Source organism: Erpetoichthys calabaricus, chromosome 7 (assembly GCF_900747795.2).
Source record: "Erpetoichthys calabaricus chromosome 7, fErpCal1.3, whole genome shotgun sequence".
In the NCBI taxonomy this organism is placed as follows: Eukaryota; Metazoa; Chordata; class Cladistia; order Polypteriformes; family Polypteridae; genus Erpetoichthys; species Erpetoichthys calabaricus.
In genome coordinates, this window is record NC_041400.2 from 159,556,531 (window position 1) to 159,579,606 (window position 23,076).

Genomic DNA, 23,076 nt, shown 5'->3' on the forward strand with positions numbered 1-23,076 from the left:
AATAACATTAAAAATTGTAATTTAAGATTAAAAAATGTGGACATAATCTATTTTATTGTTGTCTTATACAGAAGCTTATTCATGTCACTCAAAAACTTTTGATTATGTAGTTTTGCAAAATTATTGTGTTATTTTACAATAAATATTACATTATTTTCAAATAATTATTGTGGTATTTTGCAAAGATATTGCCTGCTACGGTCGGTCACATTGTGCACCACAGTCCAGTTATATGCTATGGATATTCTGAAACAGTGTGGCCTGGTGGTGCAGCAGCCAGTGTTCATACCTCAAAATTTCCGGGGGCTCAGGTAGGTGCTGGATGTTATTTACTTCAAACCACATGAAGTACTGAATGTATTTTGTTAATTAAAAAGTATTACTGATACGATTCCAGTATTCAGTGGTAAAACAGCTAATCATCCACAGTTGAGCACAGTCAGTGATATCAGGACATGGGGACAACAAGCTATCTCCACGCAGACCCTGGCTCTGTACGGCTAGAATGACTCCTTTTTGCTCCTCCTCTGTCTATGTTAAAATATCTGCACTAAACGTACTAAACTTTAACCTGACTAAAACTAAATGTTTACTTTTGTGCAGTTCTTATCACTTGATTCCGTGCTACACACAAGCTTATCCTTTCACGAACAAAGTATGCATGTGCACACTGTTAACGGCACCAGCAGGCAATATCTTTGCAAAATAATGCAATACGTTTAAGGAATAACTCAATAATTGTTGTGAAATAGCACATTTCTTTTCCAAAATAATGCAATGATAATTGTAAAGTAATGTTATTTTTGCGAAATAATTTTTTTTTAATGAAGAAGAGAGCTTAGTAACCAAATATCTCAATACAAAATCAAAAGTCAAAATCATCCTAGTAATTTCAATTAATCAATATAATCCAAACATGGGAGAAATCTAAACAAAATGGAATGCAAAAAAGGAAGCCAAAGAGCAAAAGTTAATAAGAACTAATGGGATGGCACTCTGGCTAAGTCAGGCAGTGCTGAATAAATTGCTGTTAAGTAAAGTAATTGCAGCCCAATTGACCACTGCATAACTCAGGGTGAGGGGGCTGGGACAGAAACATAAGAAACAGAGCAGCAACGAGAGGGCGCAGAAAAACAAAAAACAGGAATAAAAAATAGTACAAAGCCTAACACATGTCACATATTCATTAAGTATTGTGTTAAAATATTTAACCAAAAAAACAAGCAAAATATATGTGAGTTCCAAATGGTCACTACAAAAATTCTGAAAGGTGTCAATGTACTTGATCTGTACTATTAAAAACTAAATATGAATTTTCATTAAAATTCAGACAAACTGGCTTTAAAAATCCTAAACCCTGTAGTGTAGTGTAGACTGTGACTTGTATTATTTATTTGATTTTTCAATAACAGGACACTGAGAATGACGATTTTGGTCCCTATATATAGTGGGATAGATAGATAGATAGATAGATAGATAGATAGATAGATAGATAGATAGATAGATAGATAGATAGATAGATAGATAGATAGATAGATAGATAGATAGATAGATAGATACTTTATTAATCCCAAGGGGAAATTCACATACTCCAGCAGCAGCATACTGAAAAAGTACAATATTATATTAAAGAGTGATAACAATGCAGGTATAACAGACAGACAATATCTTTGTATAATGTTAACGTTTACCCCCCGGGTGGAATTGAAGAGTCGCATAGTGTGGGGGAGGAACGACATAATGTAGTAATGAAAAAGACATCAAAAAGACTTTGTTATAAGAAGTTGGTTTTACTGAATTACTTCACCTTCAATGTTAAAGATTCGTTCTCCAAGAGTTCCAGCAATTTCTGACAATGCTGCTTCTTCTGACACATTAAAAAAGTACCTCTCTGATGGTGCACTGGCTATTGATTTGATTTCACTGATTAGGTTTTTAGTATCAATATCGTTCCTTATGTAATATCCAAGAACCTAAAGAACAGATGCAGAAAAACAGATGTGCATAATAAAAGATTATTCATTTCAATCACATAAAAAACACCTTGCTGAACAATACTGGTCAATCTCCCTCACAGTATATTCTGTGGGAAAAGCAAAAGATGAATATATAAATCAAATGCATCAGTAAGTTAAGTGGCATGGTGGTTAGCACTGCTGCCTCACACATTGTGCATCCTTGGTTCCAAATCCCATCCCATTTGTGGTCTGCGTGAGGTTTGTATGTTCTTGCTGTATCTGTGGGGGTTTCACTTTGGGTAATTTGGTTTCTCCCCACATCTCCAAAGATGTACCTATCAAGTAGATTAATGGATGATTTCAAATTGTCCCAGGATGAGTGAATGTGTGAGATGTGCCCTGTGACTGACTGATGCCCCATCCAAATCCTGACTAGAAGTGTTGAGAAACTTTACAACAACAACAACAACATTTATTTATATAGCACATTTTCATACACAAAATGTAGCTCAAAGTGCTTTACATAATGAAGAAAAGAAAAATAAAAGACAAAGTAAGAAATTAAAATAAGACAACATTAATTAACATAGAATAAGAGTAAGGTCCGATGGCCAGGGAGGACAGAGACAGGGTCATAATGCAATATGCCATCTACTGTAATGATTGCTGTGGGTGTAAATTACAGAGTCTTGAATTCACAATTGTGTCATTGTGTCTGCATAACAGAACATAGTTAAATTTACTTAATCCTATCCAGGCTAAAAGAGGCTCAGAGCAGAGCCCATCAGTTCTGGTAGCAAAGCAGGAACCAATCATTGTTTGGTGAAAAGGTTGCAGACACCTGACCATTACACCTAAATGAACTAGTTGGACATAACCTTTGGAAAACCATAGGGATTAATATGGAGTTGGCCCCTCCACTTTGTGACTAATAACAGTCTCAGCTTATCTGGGAAAGCTTTCCCATAGATTGTGTGTTTAGAGGAATTTGTCGCCAGTCAGGCAAAAGAGTTACTGATGAAGAGTTACATAGAGTACTGATGTTGGATGAGAAGATATGGCTCACAATTGACATTCCACTTCTTCCCAAAGGTGTTCAGTAGGTCGGGGCTCTGTGCGGGCTACTGGTGTTTCTCCATACCAGACTTCTCAAACCAAGTCCTTACAGATCTGGCTTAGTGCACAGGGGCACACTCATCCTGGAACAGAACAGGGTCTTCCCCAAAAGTCTTTGCATGTTGTAACATTAGCAGTACCCTTCACTGGATCCAAGGGGTCTAGTGCAGACCCTCAAAAACAAGACCATTATTCCTCCTCCATCAAACATTACAGGGGCTACTATACAGGTAGCGTTCTCCTGGCATCCACCAAACCCAGATTAGTCCATCAGACTGCTGGATTCATCACTCCAGAGAACACATTTCCACTGCTCCAGAGTCGGCGTGCTTTGTGCCACTCCAGCTGATGCTTTGCATCGAGCATAGTGATCATAGGCTTGTGTGTAGCTGCTCAAGAATGAAAACCCATTTCATGAAGCTCCTGATGCCTAGTTCTTGTGCTGATGAGGCCAGAGGCGGTTTGCAACTCTGTTGTAAGTGATGTAATAGAAGATGGGTGATTTTTATGAGCTGTGCGCTTAGCCAGGGGTCCCCAACTCCGGTCCTGGAGTGCCCCAGTGGCTGCAGATTTTCTTTCTAACACTTTTCTTAATTAATGACCTGTTTTTGCTGCTAGTTAACTTCTTTTGAATTCATTTTATTTGACTTGCTCTTAAAGACTCAGACCTCTTAATTGTTTATTTTTTCTTAATTAGCAGCCAAACAATAACGAGATACAAAATGATCCAAAACATGACCAGCTAAACATGACCAATGTTGTCGATCATACAATATCTGAAAATAAATAAAGGTGAAGGTCTCAGGAATGCTGATCTGCTCAGGTCCACGAAACATTTTAACAGTGCTCTTAGAAAAGAGAAAATCAGAAATTTAAGAAATGTCTGCTATTGCACAATGAGATCAGTAACAAGCCATGAAATTAAAGAACAGGTTTAATTAACAACAAGAATTGGCACCTCATTAAGCAGATGGTTGGAGTGAAATTGGTAGGAGTTTGCGGCCCTGACTTAATTGGTCTTCTGTTGGCTCACTCACTTCACATTTCATTTCTGTTTGGGTGCCATTTAAGGACAGAAATGAAGTAATTCAGAGCAACGATAAAGAAATTCAGGGAAACAAATCTTAAAAAAGTAAGTGAATTAAAATTAATTCAAAAGAAGTTAATTGGCAGCAAAAACAGGTCACTAATTAAGAAAAGGGTTAGAATGAAAACCTGCAAAGCCTTGGCTTAAATACTCAGTGGCCTCGCACTTTGAGTTTGTGTGGTCTACCATTTCATGGTTCAGATGTTGCAGCTCCAAAATGTTTTCTCTTCACAATAATAGACTTACAGCTGACCAGAGCTAAACTAGCACAGCAAAAATTTCACATACTTACGGGCAAAGTTGGCATCCTATAAAAGAGCCACATTTATTTATTTTTAACATTTTATTGAATTTATTATAATCAAACAACATTCCATACAAGCAAGTAAAATTTTACAAAACTAGGTTCAAGTCAAGTCAACCCCCACCCATGAGCAAGAGAGCTAGGCCAACACAGTGAAACTTTAATAGTAGAAAAAATAAGTAAGTAAATAAATAGAATAAAAAGGGGAAGAGAATCCGCTTCCTCAATTTAAATGCTTATTCTAAAATCTTATTAATTAGTTCCTACCAGGTTTTTAAAAAGTTTTGCATAGATCCTCTAAGTGAATATTTAATTTTTTCCAATTTCAAGTAGTATATAACATCGGTTACCCATTGACTGAAAAGAGGCGAGTTAGGATTCTTCCAGTTGAGCAAGATAAGTCTTCGTGCCAATAGTGAAGTAAAGGCAATTATAATTTGTTTGTCCTTCTCCACTTTAAGCCCATCTGGAGGTACACCAAACACAGCTGTTAGTGGATTAGGAGAGATTGTCTGAAAGGCATAAGATTTTGGTCCAAAATGATGTTAATTTGGTGCAGGCCGACAACACATGACCCAATGGGGCTGGAGCTCAATTGCAAAGTTCGCAGGTTGGATCTTGCCCTGGAAACATTTTGGACAATTTTAAATGAGACAGATGTGCTCGATAGACAATTTTAAGTTGAACAATTGTATGCTTTGCACATATGGAGCTCGAGTGAATTCTGTGCATTTCTGCCTTCCATTCCTTTTCCGAAATGTTGAGTGGGAGATCCACATTTAAAGTCACTGAGCTCTTCAGTATGACCCACTCTACTGCCGATGGAGATTGCATGGCTATGTGCTTTACATTATGCACCTGTTAACAAGGGGTATCCATATACCTTTGGGCACATAGTATTGATTGAACACCACTCCACTCATGCACTTAGCCAATTATAGAATTGACAAAAAACAGACATGCCTCTGGGAATGGAGGATCAAAACCAACACGCATAAAATGTGCAACATCCGCAGAGTCACTGACCGGGTATGGGATACAAACCATGATATTGGATCTATAAAGCAGCTGCTCTGACCATTTCCTTAGCCCATTTTCTTATTACCTTTACTTTAATCAAAACGTGGGAACATAAAAAGAATGAAATCATCTACTAATGGGATTCTATTATATTTTTTAAAACATTCTGTGTCTACAGTTTAGTATATTAAAATTTTACTTACAGCTATGCCAAATCTTGTAATCTTGGCTTTTTCACATTCTCCGATCACAGTTTTCATTTTTGAATTATCATGAGATTCTCCATCAGTAACTACTACCATTACCTTTGAAGCACCGTCACGGCCCCCATTCTCTGGCAAGAATGCATTTTTTCTAAAGTATATGAAGACAAAAAGTAGAAACCCACAAACTGATTAATTTAGAGCCACCTTTTTGAAATTTTTCAACAGCCATCTAAAAGCAAACTATACAATAATCCAGGGGTGGGCAAAGTCAGTCCTGGAGGGCTGCGGTGGCTGCAGCTTTTTGTTCCAACCCAGTTGCTTAATTAGAAAATAATCCTTGCCAATAATTAAATGCTGTAAATGAAATGCTGTAAAAGCTTGTTAGTGCTTTAACTCTGCCATGTCAGGTCATTCTCATATCCTACATTTTTTTTTTCCTTTCTAAGGATATCAGCCAAAAACGGATGAGTGATTCTCACTCCTTCACTTTTTTCTCTTCACTTTCCTTCCAAGTATTTAATTACCATATATACTCGTGGATAAGGTCTCCCGCAGATAAGTCATGGCTTGATTTTACCATATAATTTCTGGTATTTTATAATGTTGGTCGTATAAGTCGAATGTGGAAAACTCATGCTATTGGTCCAAGAGATTATGACTTGCTAACGCCCACCTGAGAGAGTAAACACGGAGAGCACACTGCCTTTTTTTCTATGTATTGTGCCTACGTGACCACACAGTAATACCTGCACTATTCCAAAGCAACGTTTGCACTGTTTTGTGTTTTTTGTATCTCACACCCTCATGCACCTTTATCATAAGAGCATCCCTTATCTACGATGGAGTGTTTGATCAGAAGAAAATATCAAGCTGGCTTTAAATTAAAAGTCGTTGAAGTGGTGAAAGAAATTGGTAACTGTGCTGCTGCAACAAAATTCGATACGTCTGAGAAACTTGTTCAAGATTGGAGGAGGCAAAAAGATGTAAAAAAAAAAAAAAAAATTTTTGATCAGTCGGGATCTGATTTTATGATCGATGTTTCAGGTTTCAAGATATATATACAGTAAACCAAATAGCACATGATAAATACACACAAATAAGCCAAATGGAGAACTGCTGGTTTGTTTTGTTATATGCATTGTATTGCTAATAAAGAGCAATTAAAAACTGAGAATACAGTTGTTTAAGACTAAAATAAGCAATAAAGGTTCAAGATTTTAATGAGCAAGACAACTAAAATGAAACTTATTTGAGCAATAAGTGCTTTCTATTAAGCAATTGAGTTGGAATAAAAACTTGCAGCCACTATGGCCCTCCAGTAATAACTTTGCCCACCCCTGCAATGATCAGAAAAGGAACTGCATTTGCACTGGTATGCATTCTAACATATTATGGCATGTCAGTATAATGTCAGTATAACACTGGGTCAGAGGGGCAAACAGAAATATCAGCATGCCTGCAAGGAAGCGAACACCACCTTGACTGTGAGCTCTTATATGAGGATGACATTGTGACCTAAAATATAAAAAATTACAGAAAGCGTATAGTGCATACTGCATAACACAGCATTCTCAAACATGTTCAGTCCAGTTCAGGATGGGCGCCTAGGCCAGCAGCAGTGGGCACAAGGCAGGAGGCAGCCGTAGACAGGATGTCAGTTGATCTCACGGCCCACTTATACACTACCCTGAAGTCCTGCCAAGTAACCTAACATGCATATCTTTGAGGATGTGAATGTGAGATTTTTTTCATTTTCCTGTATTTACTGTGGTTTTGAAACAAGCACCCTCTTTGTATGCAAATGACTGTACTTTATTAAACTTCCATCTCTCCCTTTATATTGACCTTTGTTGTCAAATAATATAGAGTTGCTTGGCTGTTTTCTTTCCATTTTGCATTGATTCAAAATATTATGGTCAGGGAATTTGTGCTTTCACCTTCACTTGTACCTACCTGATGATGTTTGTCCACACAGACTATTTCTTACTCAGCATCAGCAAGCTGAGTAGTCTTAATCACTAAAGCTCTTGCCAAATGTGCCCCTGCAATAAGCCCTCTCTCAAAGTCACCAAGATTTGTTCTTTAAGTCATGGAGGCCAGCTTCCTGAGCAGCCTGGTTTATCCAAGTACAACATAGTTTCAGACACATTCTTTAGCATAATGGGATGTTAATTGGTTATCTCAAGTCCAGTCCTGTGTAGAAGCACAAGCTGTCAATATAATAATGCACCTTTCATTTACTCAAGCGTCTCAGTATGTATGTTTTATGCAAACATCGATGTTGAAGGCTGTTACGAGAAGATACAGTACGTAATTGTAATTGTCTAATTGTAGACAATTAATACAAAATATTTCAAACAAATGTCTCTCAGCAGTAAAGGACAATCCATTAGGAGTGACTCACGAAGTCTGATTATTTCACAATCTGTACTTTACATACAGTATGTGGCATGTAAAGAGCTTAAGTTGTACTCTAGTATATTAGCAGCAGTAAATAAATAATAATAGACTCTTGTTACCTTGCATAGTCAATGGCTCTGAAGGTATTCGTTTCACTTCCAAGCTTTTGTGTTATTTTTGCAGCAGCGGCTATCATTTGATCTTTGGTTGCATACGTGTTCAGTTTGAATTCAAATGATGGATCAACTGCATATTGGGTGACACTCACCTGAGGAGAAGAAAACAGTAAAGAAATGAGCCATCTGTCAATAACCGAGTACACTAATATCTTTTTGTATTACCTCTTGGTTTACTGTATAGGGTCTTATTATTATTCAAAGGATATAATAAATCTGCATAGAAAAATAACCAGTAGAAGAGTAAGGCGATAAATATTATTGTTTCATGAAGGCTCTGCAGAGGGGCATGACAGACGCATTAATAAAATCTAATTTTCAAAACTATGGGCTACATGTCCTCACACATGAAACAGATGATGCAAATACAGAAATTTAAAAAACCAACTGCTTAACATCCCATAAAGACAATAACTAAGCATAAATCTGCTATCTGCTTGCATATTTTTTTTTCACTTTTCCCCTTTAATTTAAATAGCTCCAAATTTAATGGTATTCTCAAGTGAATTTTCTAGGGCAGGGGTACTCAACTCTGGTCCTGGAGGTCCACAGTGGCTGCAGGTTTTTGCTTTAACCAAATTTTTAATTAGAACCAATTTATTTAACTAATTTTTTATGATTCTGAACCCTTAATTACCTATTTTAGCTTTAAACAGCTGCATTAAGGTTTTAATTGTTGTTTTCCTAAACACTCAGCAGTTAATAATGAGATGCAAATGACAAAGGAACCAGCAGCTCTCCAACTATCCTATTTTCATGTAAACCTGTGGACATGCATCATGAAGTATGTGTGACAATACAATGTTGTAAAATAAATGAGACAGAAGGGAAGGAGCAAGAGGAACAAATGTATTCTGGACCACATAACATATGAATAATGTTCTCAGAAAATAAAAAAATCTACAATGAGATAAAAAGTTGTCCTAGAAGAATGAAAGCACTAACAAGCCACAGAATTAAACACCAAGTTTCATTATCTGCCAGGCCTGGCTTCAAATTAAGAAACTGGTTGGAATGAAAACCTGCAGCCACTATGGACATCCAGGACCAGAGTTGAGTACCCCTACACTAGAGAGTGAGGTTTTGGTTTCTTAAATTCTGAATTTGTGCCTGGGATAACCACACGGTGGTGCTGCCTACTACTCCTTGCACTTATCACATTCCTAAATAATAAGGATGATCAGAGGTAATAAAACATTCCAGAAGTGTATTTCTTATGTATCATATTATCAGTTTGGGTATTAAAGTTACAGAAGTAAGCTACAGAAGTTAGCAAAGAATTTGTTTTTATATGATGTAAATATTTTGGAATTTCTGTGTAAGTTTTAATCTGTGTTGTCTCTATCTGATTTTATTTTTATTATTATTTTATTTCTGTTGGTTATTGGATGCTGCTGAGAAGGCTAATTTTGTGTTCCTTTGTGAAAACATGACAAGATAAAAACCTTGAACCTTGAAATATTGTATTCTTTAAAAGTGTCGAGAATAATCAGAATTTTCCTAAAGATAACAGTACTCTGCAGGAGCCATCCATGGCAGTTTTCTCAGATTCAGTAGCCAGCTATTTGTATTCTGTGCTCTTTTGTACTTTTTAAATACTTATTTAGTTTCTTCTTCATTGCGCATTGTTTGGCTGGAAGACTGCTATTGATTCAGAGATCCAAGATGTTATTGTTAGAAGCAGACTGGCGTTCCACCACTAGCCCATTCCTCATGTTAAATTTTGACCATTATCCCTTCTTTTATGTGTAGGACTGTCAAGGGCTCTGCTTCTGACTCTACCCTTGGCCCGCCATTTACCCCAGCACTCCCTATCTTGTGGCTGAAGTTACACATTTCCTATTATGTGAAAGTGACATGATGAAGTGGCAGGGGTGAGGAAGTCTATTAGTTTACTTGCCTGACCTCCACCATTAACACCCACTAATATCTAGTTATTTTTTTATTTGTGCTTTTTGGATTTTGAACTTTGTCTTGAGGTTCAGTTCTTGTTGTGTTCTACAGTTATTGCCCCTCTGCATTTTTGTGGATTATATTTGCAGTTTTACTCTTTTTAGCTTTGTTCCTGAATCCACCTGTTTGTAACTGACCTTCTGCCTGCTTTAGCCTGCTGTTTTTTCAAAATAGACTTATTCATTAACCTCCACTGTGTTAACTGCGAGCTTGACTTGGGTTCGGAATTCTGTGCAATTACGGCTAGATCCGAGTCAGGCTTGGGGTGAAGTGCAATGATACACTTTATAGTGTTAAGCCCAAATACCTCTCAGTCTTTTCACAGTATTCTGCTGCCATGTAGTGGATGAAATAACATCATGCTGCAAAAAAAAATATTTCTAATGTAACTCTAAGGTAATTCATTAAAATTCATGAGTGGGTCAGAGTGACAAACAAATTGGTCATCAGACGTTGACATAGAAAGTGAAAGTGATACATGATACAGCACTGTACAACTGAATATGCCGCGGTGAATTCAGTCACATGAAGCTTAACTGTGGTGCAACTGTAGCTGCATGAAAAAAGGCAAAATAACAGCGATCAGGTGCATGGAGAAGCACATGTTAGCCCCTTTAAGTACTGTTCAGAATGTAGCAACTGTCCATTTTTATATCAGGGGAAATATGGAAGTCTCTTAAGCCTTAAGCTGTGGTAGCCTGTAATAACATAAGGGGCACATCAATCATGCGGGTCAGGCACTTACATTCTACTCTCTGGTGTTCAAGCAATAAAAAAATGGTGCACAAAGAAACACATTTTAGCTGTCTCAACATGTGACATCAGGCTGTGCATTTGTGACTTCAAAACATGTCACACAAAGAATCTTTTACCGTATGTGCTCTCAGCAATTAAATTATAAGAATCCTAGGCTATTCTGTAATCCTGTAAATCAATTTGGAATTAACAGATATTGTTCCAAAAGTGTCAGAACTCTTTTATTTAGGAAACGTTGCAGTGACATAAACCCAGTATTTTATTTAATTATTTAATCAAGGAAGCTAACTTGTAAAAATTCAAAGCTCATGAAGAGATGAATGCCAACATCTGAACTAAGAAGTCAATCTAAAAATGATGGGTTGCGTCTTCTGCTTTTGGCTTAAAACGTGTTTCCCAAATTTCTGTGGTCCACCCAATTTCCAAAAATTCTAAAACATCTACATGTAATTTACACTTTGGGTAAGTGTGGCCCAAACAGTGCACAAATTGCTCAATTCTCTCAGTAACTTTTCCTTCTAAAACACAAGTCTCCTCTTGTTATTTTACAACTAGGGTTTGTTCCCAGTCTTATTTTTATTTTCATTTTAATTGTTATTTCTGTTGTTTTTTAATTATTATATTTATGTAAAAAAACAACGCTAACCTTTACAAGTACCATACATTTACACCAGCTGTTACATACTCAAATCAAATGTATGTTTCTGTTCTAAAATAGTAAGAATAAGAGCAGTTCACTTCTCAAAACGGAGTCGTGTGGGATTGAACTTGTGACCCTTTGATTACCAGTCAGCAACTCTTACCGTTATGCTACCAACACAGTCGGGTTAAAGACGTGTCAATGTCGCACCCTAACGCGGGTTCTTTTTCTGCAGTTATATTCTTGAATAAAAGCGCACTTGTTTTGTTATACTTGTACCTTTTGTGGAAGTGTTTATTTGATATTTGGACTTCAGGCTTCACATTATATGCTTCATGTCTACATTTTGTCAATTATTACTAAAACATGAAAAACGTTTCTGTTTTAACGATGTGTAGATTGTTGTAGACACAGAACACACATGAAATGCATGTGTTCCCAATAACGATATAGTATTTAATCTATACAACTCTAAGCAACTGACACACAAGTAAACAGACTTGAGCTGAGAAAACTTTGTGCGGCAGTGGGGGGATGTGATAGCAGGCTGCTTGCTGTTTATCGACACATTTAAAAGACAAAAGACGCTGACGGAGAGGTGCGAAGGGATTTAAGGTGGGACGGATTTACGAGTTTTTTTGTAGGCTTTGGCAATTCTAGTATTAATAATCTATATATGAAATAAATAGAAAATGTTTGTAATTCACAGGTAAAATTATATAGAAAATGAGGATGATCATTCCTATTCCAATTTAATCACATACCTGAGCGTCGTTTGGTCCAATGTTTAAACCAGACAGTAATTTTTTGAGGAAATTCTGAATAGGTGCCCACGGCCAAATGCTATTTGAACCATCCAGCACAATTGCAATATCCATGGGGCCACCGCACTCTGAAATACAATGATGTGAAATATAAAAATATGTCTACAGATGAAAATTGAACACGTTTTATGAACAGCTAATCTCTATAGTCAATTAAAGTATTAATTATTAGAAGCAAATAGAAATGATCCATGAGGTACACCATGTAGTTGGACTTGGCACCATTCTACACTCAGGGTCCTTGTAGTTCATGAACCGACCAGATTGATGGTAAGAGGGTTAGAAGACACAGACACCAAAATATAAGTGGTTAAAAAAATACAAAAAACAAGTGTTCTTTATTTACATATGCTCTCACAAAAATATAAAAAGGTGCAAAAACAAAATTTCAAAATCCAAATCAATAGAGAGTAACTAATTCAAATTAAGTCAACTATGACTCTCACACAAAGACAAACCAAAATAGTAAAACAGCAGACTATAAATATATGCAACAAAAAAAAACAGTCCTCTTTCTCTTAGTAACGAAATCAGATAAGGCGGAAAATACAACTGTACAAGAAAAATGAATAAATGCTATATACAAAAACCAAAAAGAAAATTCTCCTTCCCTTTGCTCCTTGCAAAGCAAAAATTATTCAGGGACAAAGAGTAAATAAAACAATGTCAAAGTCCCCTCTACTCTATCCTAGGGCTTTGCCTTTTCCCCTCACCTATCCCCTTTACAAGAGCAGTTGCTCTGGAGGGTGCCAGACACTCAACCCAGTCAAGACACATAAACTCTAGATAGATAGATCGATAGATGATACTTTATTAATCCCAAGGGGAAATTCACATACTCCAGCAGCAGCATATTGATAAAAAACAATATTAAAGAGTGATAAAAATGCAGGTATAACAGACAATAACTTTGTATAATGTTAACGTTTACCCCCACCCCCCCCCCGAGTGAAATTTTAGAGTCGCATTGTGTGGGGGAGGAACGATCTCCTCAGTCTGTCAGTGGAGTAGGACAGTGACAGCAGTCAGATGCTGAAGCTGCTCCTCTGTCTGGAGATGATACTGTTTAGTGGATGCAGTTGATTCTCCATGACTGACAGGAGCCTGCTCAGTGCCCGTCGCTCTGCCACAGATGTCAAACTGTCCAGCTTCATGCCTACAATAGAGCCTGCCTTCCTCACCAGTTTGTCCAGGCGTGAGGCGTCCCTCTTCTTTATGCTGCCTCCCCAGCACACCACCGCGGAGAAGAGTGTGCTCGCCACAACCGTCTGATACAACATCTGCAGCATCTTATTGCAGATGTTGAAGGATGCCAGCCTTCTAAGGAAGTATAGTTGGCTCTGTCCTCTCTTGCACAGAGCATCAGTATTGGCAGTCCAGTCCAATTTATCATCCAGCTGCACTCCCAGGTATTTATAGGTCTGCACCCTCTGCACACAGTCACCTCTGATGATCACGGGGTCCATGAGGGGCCTGATCCTCCTAAAATCCACCACCAGCTCCTTGCTTTTGCTGGTGTTCAGTTGTAGGTGGTTTGAGTCGCACCATTTAACAAAGTCCTTGATGAGGTTCCTATACTCGTCCTCCTGCCCACTCCTGATGCAGCCCACAATAGCAGTGTCGCCAGCGAACTTTTGCATGTGGCAGGACTCTGAGTTGTATTGGAAGTCCGATGTATATAGGCTGAACAGGACCGGAGAAAGTACAGTCCCCTGCAGCACTCCTGTGTTGCTGACCACAATGCCAGACCTGCAGTTCCCGAGATGCACATACTGAGGTCTGTCTGTAAGATAGTCCACGATCCATGCCACCAGGTATGAATCTACTCCCATCTCTGTCAGCTTGTCCCTAAGGAGCAGAGGTTGGATGGTGTTGAAGGAGCTAGAGAAGTCCAGAAACATAATTCTTACAGCACTACTGCCTCTGTCCAAGCGGGAGAGGGATCAGTGTAGCATATAGATGATGGCATCCTCTGCTCCCACCTTCTCCTAGTATGCGAACTGCAGAGGGTCGAGGGCATGGTGGACCTGTGGCCTCAGGTGGTGAAGCAGCAGCCGCTCCATGGTCTTCATCACATGTGACGTCAGAGCGATAGGCCGGAAGTCATTCAGCTCACTAGGATGTGATACCTTTGGGACTGGGGTGATGCAAGATGTTTTCCAAAGCCTCGGGACTCTCCCCTGTTCCAGGCTCAGGTTGACGATGCGCTGTAGAGGACTCTCCAGCTCCAACGCACAGGCCTTCAGCAGTCGTGGCGATACTCCATCTGGACCCACTGCTTTGCTCGCACAAAGTCTCCTCAGCTCTCTGCTTACCTGGGCTGCTGTAATTGTGGGTGTTGGGAAACTGTCTCCTATGCTGGTATCAGCAGAAGGATGGGTGGAGGGTGCAGTACTCTGAGGTGAGAGTGAGAGTGGGTTAGGGTGGTCAAACCAGTTAAAGAAGTTGTTCATCTGGTTTGCTCTCTCCACGTCTCTCTCGATGGTGGCACCCCGCTTCGAGCTGCAGCCAGTGATGATCTTCATCCCATCCCACACTTCCTTCGTGCTGTTATTCTGCAACTTCTGCTCCAGCTTTCTCCTGTAATGCTCACCTTGAGCTGGACTCGGAGTTCCTTGTGCACGCGCTTGAGCTCATGCTAATCACCGCCTTTAAAAGCCCTTTTCTTCTGGTTCAAAAGGCCCTTGATGTCACTTATAATCCATGGCTTGTTGTTAGCATAGCAGTGTACTGTTCTTACTGGAACGACAATGTGTCCATCCACTGGTTTTATATGTCAATGGAGTTTGTGGCGCCCAATCCCCATTGACATCTCCATTCAGGGGGCATTAAGCAATGCTGCTCACGCTGCACTTCCCCACCTCCTGGAATAGGCCTGCTAACTGCAGCATCAGCTAGCGTGTGTCTCATCAAGAGACTATACTGCCTCGCTCTTTCTCCCTCTCATGGATGCACTCTCTCCGGTAAGTGCTTCAGGTTTTTAACTCTTCTCCCAGGACTTTGCTAAAACCCTACAACTTCTTAGTTGGCAACTCACTGCACTCCTTTGCCATTTCTACTTTTTCCACAGAGGCAAGGTGCGACGGCCAGCTAATTTTGCTTCATGTGGTACATTTGTAGTGCCCCAAGAATCAGATATGCACACTGCCACCAAGAGCTTCCGTGCCACTGTGAAGTCGCCTCCATTCCGGAGATGCAAGGCACCTCCTTTTCTGTCAAGATACAGTAAGTGCGCCACTTTCCTAAAAGCTATTTAAACATTAATCGACTATAAACAGCTTTAACTGTGACAGGCTTCTGATCCTTAGTATGCTGTGCACCTCACCACAATGCAGCATAAACAAAAAATGAAAACAAAACACTACAATACAAAAAACACATTTTGTAATTAAGTATTTGAGGTTTTTGGTACTTAATTTGTTGCAAAAAAAGTACATCTTGACTAAATACTGTATATATTGACAAATTTCAGCTCAGACACCCACCCAACCCCTATGCCCACTTTTCCAGCTTACTGTATATGGAGTGTTGGGGAAAGACAAATGGTTGCGGTACAACAGTGGAAGAAGGAATGTTTCAATGGAAAAAAATGAATGACAGAGTTACAGTTACTTTCAGTTACTTTCTTCTGGTTTACGTTGATAACATAAATTTCACTATAGTTAGTAAACTTGTCAAATTTGCAGATGAAACTAAAACTGGAGGAATAGCAAACACTGAGGAGGCACCAAAAACAATTCAAGAAGACATGAATAGGCTTCTGAACTGGATGAAAACTTAATAAATGCAGTTTAATGTAGAAAAGTGCTACATGTGGGAAAAAGGAACATCAATTCTAAATGCAAGATTGCAGACACTGTCTTACAGGAAGCAACTTCTGAAAAGGGTTTAGTGGTTTATATTGACACAGCATTTTCAATATCTAAACAATACACAAAAGCGATTAAAAAGGCATAGTTTATACTGTAAATACTATTGAATATAAATCAAGGGACATTATGCTTAGACCATTGTTACACATGCGCAAATGGGAGACAACTTCAGGGATTATTATACGGAAATACACACCCCAGGTCGAGGGTTGGCACTCTCACTCACTGCCTCTCCTTTACTTCCACCCGCAGACGAGGAGATCGATGTCATGAGGACTGCTGACGTCAGATCTGGTTCAAGAGACAATGAGCCCACCTCTTTCTGCTGTGCGTATTTTTAAAGGCTGTCACCACTAGAAGATGTTGGATGTGTGAAGATGTTATCCAACAGTCTGGTTGTTAATTTTTGCAATCATTTTTCTCAATCATTGGCCAAATATACAGGGCTCACATTTGGTTCCCCAACATTTCATCTTCGTCTGCCTCATTTTATATTTACAACTAGGGGGTTCCCCTCAGCTCACTTCGCTCGCCAACCCCCACTTGCATGCGCTGCTGCCAGCCACTTCGCACCTCTGCCGCTTGTGTTGTGAAGAGGGGGGCTGAACATACCTCAAGGAGACGTGGTCACTCCTCCGAAACCCTCTCTTAAACGGTGATACAATGGGAAACACAGTTTTTTTATTACGTCCTCTTTGCTCAATCAGCTGCCATGTGATCTGCATCTCGCGTGGCGCTTAGAACATTTAAAAGCCTGTACAGCAGCTCTCTTTGTCATCTACTCTTTGTCTTTTATTTCTGACCCCAGGCATGGTTAAATCTCTTGGCACAAAGTCTTGTCTCGCAGGACGTGAGTTCTTGATATTTTAGTTTATAATTTAAAAATGGATTAAGTATCTGAAAATCTAACAACATCAGATTAAAGTTCGATAAATTCTGAAAAGAATGATACCAAACATATATATGTAAGTTTTAAAATAAGCCCGATTTAAAGCGTTACAAAAAAGTGGCATAAAAACATCACATAAAATCGTTGCACAAAATCGTTGCACTTTTAGGCTTAGGATTTTATATATAGAGAGTAGATACAGTTAGGTCCATAAATATTTGGTTCTGTACATTACCACAAAGAATTTTAAATGAAACAACTCAGATGCAGTTGAAGTGCAGACTTTCAGCTTTAATTCAGTGGGGTGTACAAAACGATTGCATAAAAATGTGAGGCAACTAAAGCATTTTTTAACACGATCCCTTCATTTTAGGGGCTCAAAAGTAATTGGACAATTGACTCAAAGGCTATTTCATGGGCAGGTGTGGCCAAGTCCATCATTATGTCATTATCAATTAAGCAGATAAAAGGCCTGGAGTTGATTTGGCATGTTAAAAAGACCTGCTCTCTGACTTGTACTGGCTTGTGCAGCAGCAGCATATGTGAGTGTTTGTTTGGATACATAAGTAAATTAAAACATTTTCAATGTTATTAATTTGATTGGAGTTTAAATCCATCATTAGTTAGTATTTTAATGTTTAAATAAAAGAATATTATCTGTTTCGGCAGAATCATACATGCATAATTAAGATGAGACCAGGAGTTTCCTTTTAGGGCTGTTGTGTATATTCTTAAGAGGTATGCAATCAGTTTGTTCCTGCAATCTGGTGGGTTAGTAGAGCTATCAGGCAGTTCTGTAGCAAATATCACTGCACAACAATTTTTTTGAAAGGTTTTTGCTTGTGACAGGTACCTACTGGGTATGTGCAAATATAGTTTTGGTTTTACTGCATCACGTAGGAACTCAGAGAAATAGACATTTATATGTTTACTGTCAATAACGTATTTAGGCACGTTTATGTTTCGCATAAGCTAATAAATTCAACAGAATTAAAAGTGTTTTGCTCCTGATTTTCTTCAATGTCTGGTACATCACATTGCAGTGTCCAACAGTAGTCAGCAAACATTGACGGATTCCAGTTGCCCTGGTATCGTTTCTCCATCGTAGCAATGTCCTGGTGAAACCTTTCACCGTGTTTGTCACTGACAGCACCGAGATTTGCGGGGAAGAAGTCCAAGTGTGAGTGGAGGAAATGAATCTTGAGTGACATGTTGCACTTCATTTTCTTGTATGCTTTGAGAAGTTTGTCTACCAGCTGAATGTAGTTTGGGGCTCTGTAATTGCCCAGAAAATTGTCAACAACGTCTTTGAAGGCTTTCCAGGCAATTTTTTCCAGCCCAACTAACAGATCTTCAAACTGCTTGTCACTCATAACATGTCTGATCTGGGGGCCAACAAAAATGCCCTCTTTGATCTTGGCGTCAGTTATTCTTGGGAACATCTGTCTTAAATAATGAAAACCTTCGCCTTCCTTGTTCAGTGCTTTCACAAAATTCTTCATGAGTCCCAGTTTTATGTGAAGAGGAGGCAAAAATATCTTTGCTGGGTCAACAAGCAATTCATGTGCCACATTTTTCTGTCCTTGGAACTTTTTATGGAGTGGCCAGTTCTGTCTAGAATAGTGTGACTCTTTGGTACGGCTGTCCCATTCACAGATGAAACAACAGTACTTTGTATAGCCGAGCTGCAGTCCTAGTAACAGAGCAACGACTTTAAGATCTCCACAGATATTCCAGTTGTACCTGCTATACTGGATGTGCTTTAACATCAGTTCCATATTCTCATATGTTTCTTTCATGTGTGCTGCATAGCCAACAGGTACTGAAGGATAAACGTTGCCACCCGCCACTCTTACTGTTTGTGATCACAACCCAAGGCCGAGAACAATCCTTCAAAGTCACAACAGAAACAGAGACTGTTGACTTGTGCAAAACATTTGGTGATATCATGATGTCGGCCTCGAAACACAGAAATGTTTGTACCTGGTGACAGCAAACACCATTCTTGCAGTCTCAAACCTAGGAGTTTGGCTTTTGCTTTTGACAGACCCAAATCTCTGACGAAATCATTCAGTTCGGACTGTGTTATCAGAAGTGGATCGCCTGATGAGCACGGTTCAAAATCCGGGTCAATGTCACTGTCAGTACCTTGCAATCCAGATTCTTCATCTGGTTCGTGTAAGGTCCAATCCTCTGGTGGTTTCGGAATTGGAAGATTGTCGTCATGTGGCACAGGCCTCATTGCTGAAGGCAGATTAGGATATTCAGTTGACTTCTTGTTTTTGGCAGAGATACCACACACATTAGTCAAACAGAAATAACAGTCTGTCACATGGTCTTTCTGTTCTCGCCATATCATTGGAACAGCAAACAGCATCATCTTTCGAGTGCCTCTGAACCAGGCTCTCAGACTGACAGCACATGTCACACAGCAAATGTGAGGCACCCATTCCTTGTCTTAATCACCAATTTTACATCAGAAATACAGATGATAAGCTTTCTTCACAAGAGCAGTCATCCAATGTCTCTGAGGCGCAAGTGTATATTCGCCACAGATATAGCAGAATGTATTACGGCTGTTATGACATTGATGAGACATATCGCCCGACACCAAAACGTCTATAGCATCAATACTGTTATATTGCTACAGATACTATACTGATACTATACATACACACTGACTATCTATATTAACCAAATGAGCAGGATTGGTGTATGCAAGCCACCTTTATAGCATGCTGAGACAGCGGCAAGCTCATTCAGACCTACCCAGGCATGCCCAGGATGTCAACTTCCACAGAACAGCTTCCAACCTGGCCTGATTCCATGCCTGGACATGCCCAGGCTGCACAAACTGTTGTTGATAAGTCACTTACGGGAGCGAAAATGTTTGGATACAAATATAAGAAAAAATCATGACAAAACTGAAACGGTACGTGATGGGTAAATTGATGTGATATTCGTGATCAGCACCCAAAAATCTGTAAGAAACACCCAACAGAGTTCAAGAAGCAAAAACTTTGTTGTGCAGTGTATTTAGACAATCCAGACAAGGAATTGTAGTTTTCTTTCTTGTCTTGTTTGTATTTAAGTGTCTAATTTCAAAATATTTGTTAATTGTTTCGTTACTGCTGTGTTTAGATACAGTAGTATCCCTCTTGTAATTAATCTGACGGCTTGTGATAAGTGGCCCATGGCACTGGGTGAATTTAAAATAAATAATTGCTCCCCAAAAAGTGTAGGCTCCAGTGGGTGCGAGTGTGCTTGGTTCTGTCGGTAACTGAGGTGCTGGCTGACTACGCCGCACACACATGGAGAGGCAGGCCGATCAGTCAGCTGTCTCAATGGTGCCGCCTAAGAATCAGTTCATCGCCCCTGTACCCACTTAGAGAGGATGTATAAGAGGAGCCTGCACGGCAGAGGGGGGAACACAGAATGTCTGCAATCAAGAAAGCAAGAGATAGCATCGCACTCCATAGCAGTACATTACGGTTCAGAATTTATGCATTGTTCTTTTTGATTGCATAAATAATATTATTGCCATTATTCAGATTTAAAACAAAAGAGTGCTTTGAATTGTAGTTTATTTGTAAGTGTTCTAGATTGTGAACATACTAGAAAAACTTAAAACAAGTAAATATTCAGTAGCAATATGAAGCACATTTGGTAGCAACTGAAAGCTATATAGAAAGAACACACTTCAGAATTACAACAACAATATATGTTTAAACAAACATACATTGCGCATTTAGAAACCAAAAAGAAAGCTGCCATTTCTGTCACTGATGTGATGCCCCAATGTTATTCCTGCTAAGGGTCTTTGTCCTCATTGGAGTAAAAGATTACTTAACAGTTAACAGAGTTTCTCAACTTTTAAGGTCCTGTTACCCAATTTTGCCCGTTTAAATTCATATGATAACCCACCAGCGACAATTTAAACCACCCCCTTGGTGAAATGACCTAGTAAAACTTTAGTTTAGGTACTACAAAAATGCATCTATTAGTCATTTACTCTTATTGTAACACAACTTTAAAAATGGCTTCTTTTTTTTAGCTAAGATAGCAGCAATATTAGATAAGCTAAAAACTCAATGACAAGAAAGGTGGTAACGAATGACATAATTTAAACGTTGTTTATATCGTCAGTTGATAGTTTAGGTTATAATATTCTACTATTTTGTAATCAGTACATAAGGTTAATTTAAATGAGAAATCATCAACATTATACGTACCATATATACTCACTTATAAGTCGATCATAAAATCAGACCCTGACTTGTATGCCCGTTCAAAAATGCGACACTTCGATTTTTTTTTTAACATGTTCTTGCCTCCTCCAATCTCACACCAGTTTCTCAGACACATCGAATTTTGTTACAGCAGCGCAGTTACCCATTTCTTTCACCACTTCAACAACTTTTAATTTAAAATCAGCTTCATATTTTCTTCTGATCGAACACTCCATCATAGATAAGGGATGTTCTTGCGATAAAGGTGTAGAGGGTGTGAGATACAAAAAACACAAAACAGTGCAAACGTTGCTTCGGAATAGTGTGGTCACGTAGGCACAATAGATAGAGAGAGAGGTTTGGAACACTTGCTAATACAGTGCATTGTCCAACCCACATAGAAAAAAAAGGCAGTATGCTCCGTGGTCACTCTCTTAGGTGGGCGTTAGCATATCATAATCCCTTGTACCAATAGCGTGAGTATTTCCGCATTTGACTTATACGAGCAACATTATAAAATACCAGAAATTATACTGCAAAATCCCGACTTATCCGCGGGAAAACTTATCCGTGAGTATACACGGTATTAAAAGATCCTCAGAAACTTTTACAGAGATTTTATTTCTAATCAGGTGGGAATTTTGTGAACTCTCAAACCACAACACTACACTAAGCTTCATTTTTAGCCTGGTTTGTACCAAGTTAAGAGATGATGCATAGTTACCTTGTATCAAGAGCAACTTGTCCTAATTCTCTTTGGTTAAACTGAAACTGGCTCAGATAAGCCTGGTGTCTCAGTTTAAGTGAGGCTTACTTGCTAAGTGCACTTCATGGAATATCCCACTGGGCTCCGGTGTAAGGTTTAGGTTATTTTCAGGTGGATCCTATTGTTAGTGCTGTCTGACTACACTAATAAAGCCATAAAACAGGGCATTCACCCCTTTGAACTGAATTTAACCATACAGTGTGGTCTTCAAATACTTGTATTAATTTCTGTGTTCATATACTGCAAGTTCATATCAAGTCAAATCATATCAAATCAATATTAGCACTTTTGGCATTATTCAAAAGATGATGTACATATTGTACATTGCTATATTTTCACAAAGTTTTCTTAAACATCTCAGGAATACAAATAAAGAAAATCATACTGTTATGCGGCACATGTACTGTGTAAGCAGCTTCAATTTCCTGAAATCAGATGCCTTATGATAGTAAAAGAATTTCAAACAGTTGAAGTATGTTGTCAATAAAAGTAAAAGGTGTCTTACTGCACTGTGCTTTAGCACTCTGAAAGTGAGTTCTGTTCTCCAAAAAAATCTTAGTTATTTATTAGATTTAATAAATGAATGAAGGTGAATATATTTAATTAACCTAAAACAACATATTTATTAGATTTAATAAATTAATAAAGGTGAATATATTTAATTAATCTTAAAACTTACTTTGTAGAGCAGGAGAGAAACTCTGAACTTTACTGAAGTCTGAAAGTACCTCTGAGCAAATTCCAGTGGAGAAGTATTGGCTTCCACATTGTTGTGACCAGAGGGGGCCACATGTCTTCAAAATAAAAACATTGAATTAGATGGAACATGTATAAAACAGCTTTCAAGAGGTAAACATTACATTCATATATAGACAAGAAA

At 38.6% G+C, this 23,076-nt stretch overlaps 1 protein-coding gene across 1 annotated transcript in view; it reads right to left on the reverse strand.

The window, feature by feature from the left end:
• itga2.2 (integrin, alpha 2 (CD49B, alpha 2 subunit of VLA-2 receptor), tandem duplicate 2) overlaps positions 1-23,076 on the reverse strand; it is a 173,679-nt gene that overhangs the window by 68,066 nt on the left and 82,537 nt on the right. The window contains exons 5-9 of the mRNA XM_028805625.2: positions 22,876-22,990; positions 12,381-12,508; positions 8,211-8,359; positions 5,689-5,839; positions 1,808-1,973 (exon numbers count right to left, since the gene is read on the reverse strand). Of these exons, the coding sequence (XP_028661458.1) occupies positions 1,808-1,973; positions 5,689-5,839; positions 8,211-8,359; positions 12,381-12,508; positions 22,876-22,990 (709 nt within the window). The remainder of the gene's footprint in view (positions 1-1,807; positions 1,974-5,688; positions 5,840-8,210; positions 8,360-12,380; positions 12,509-22,875; positions 22,991-23,076) is intronic.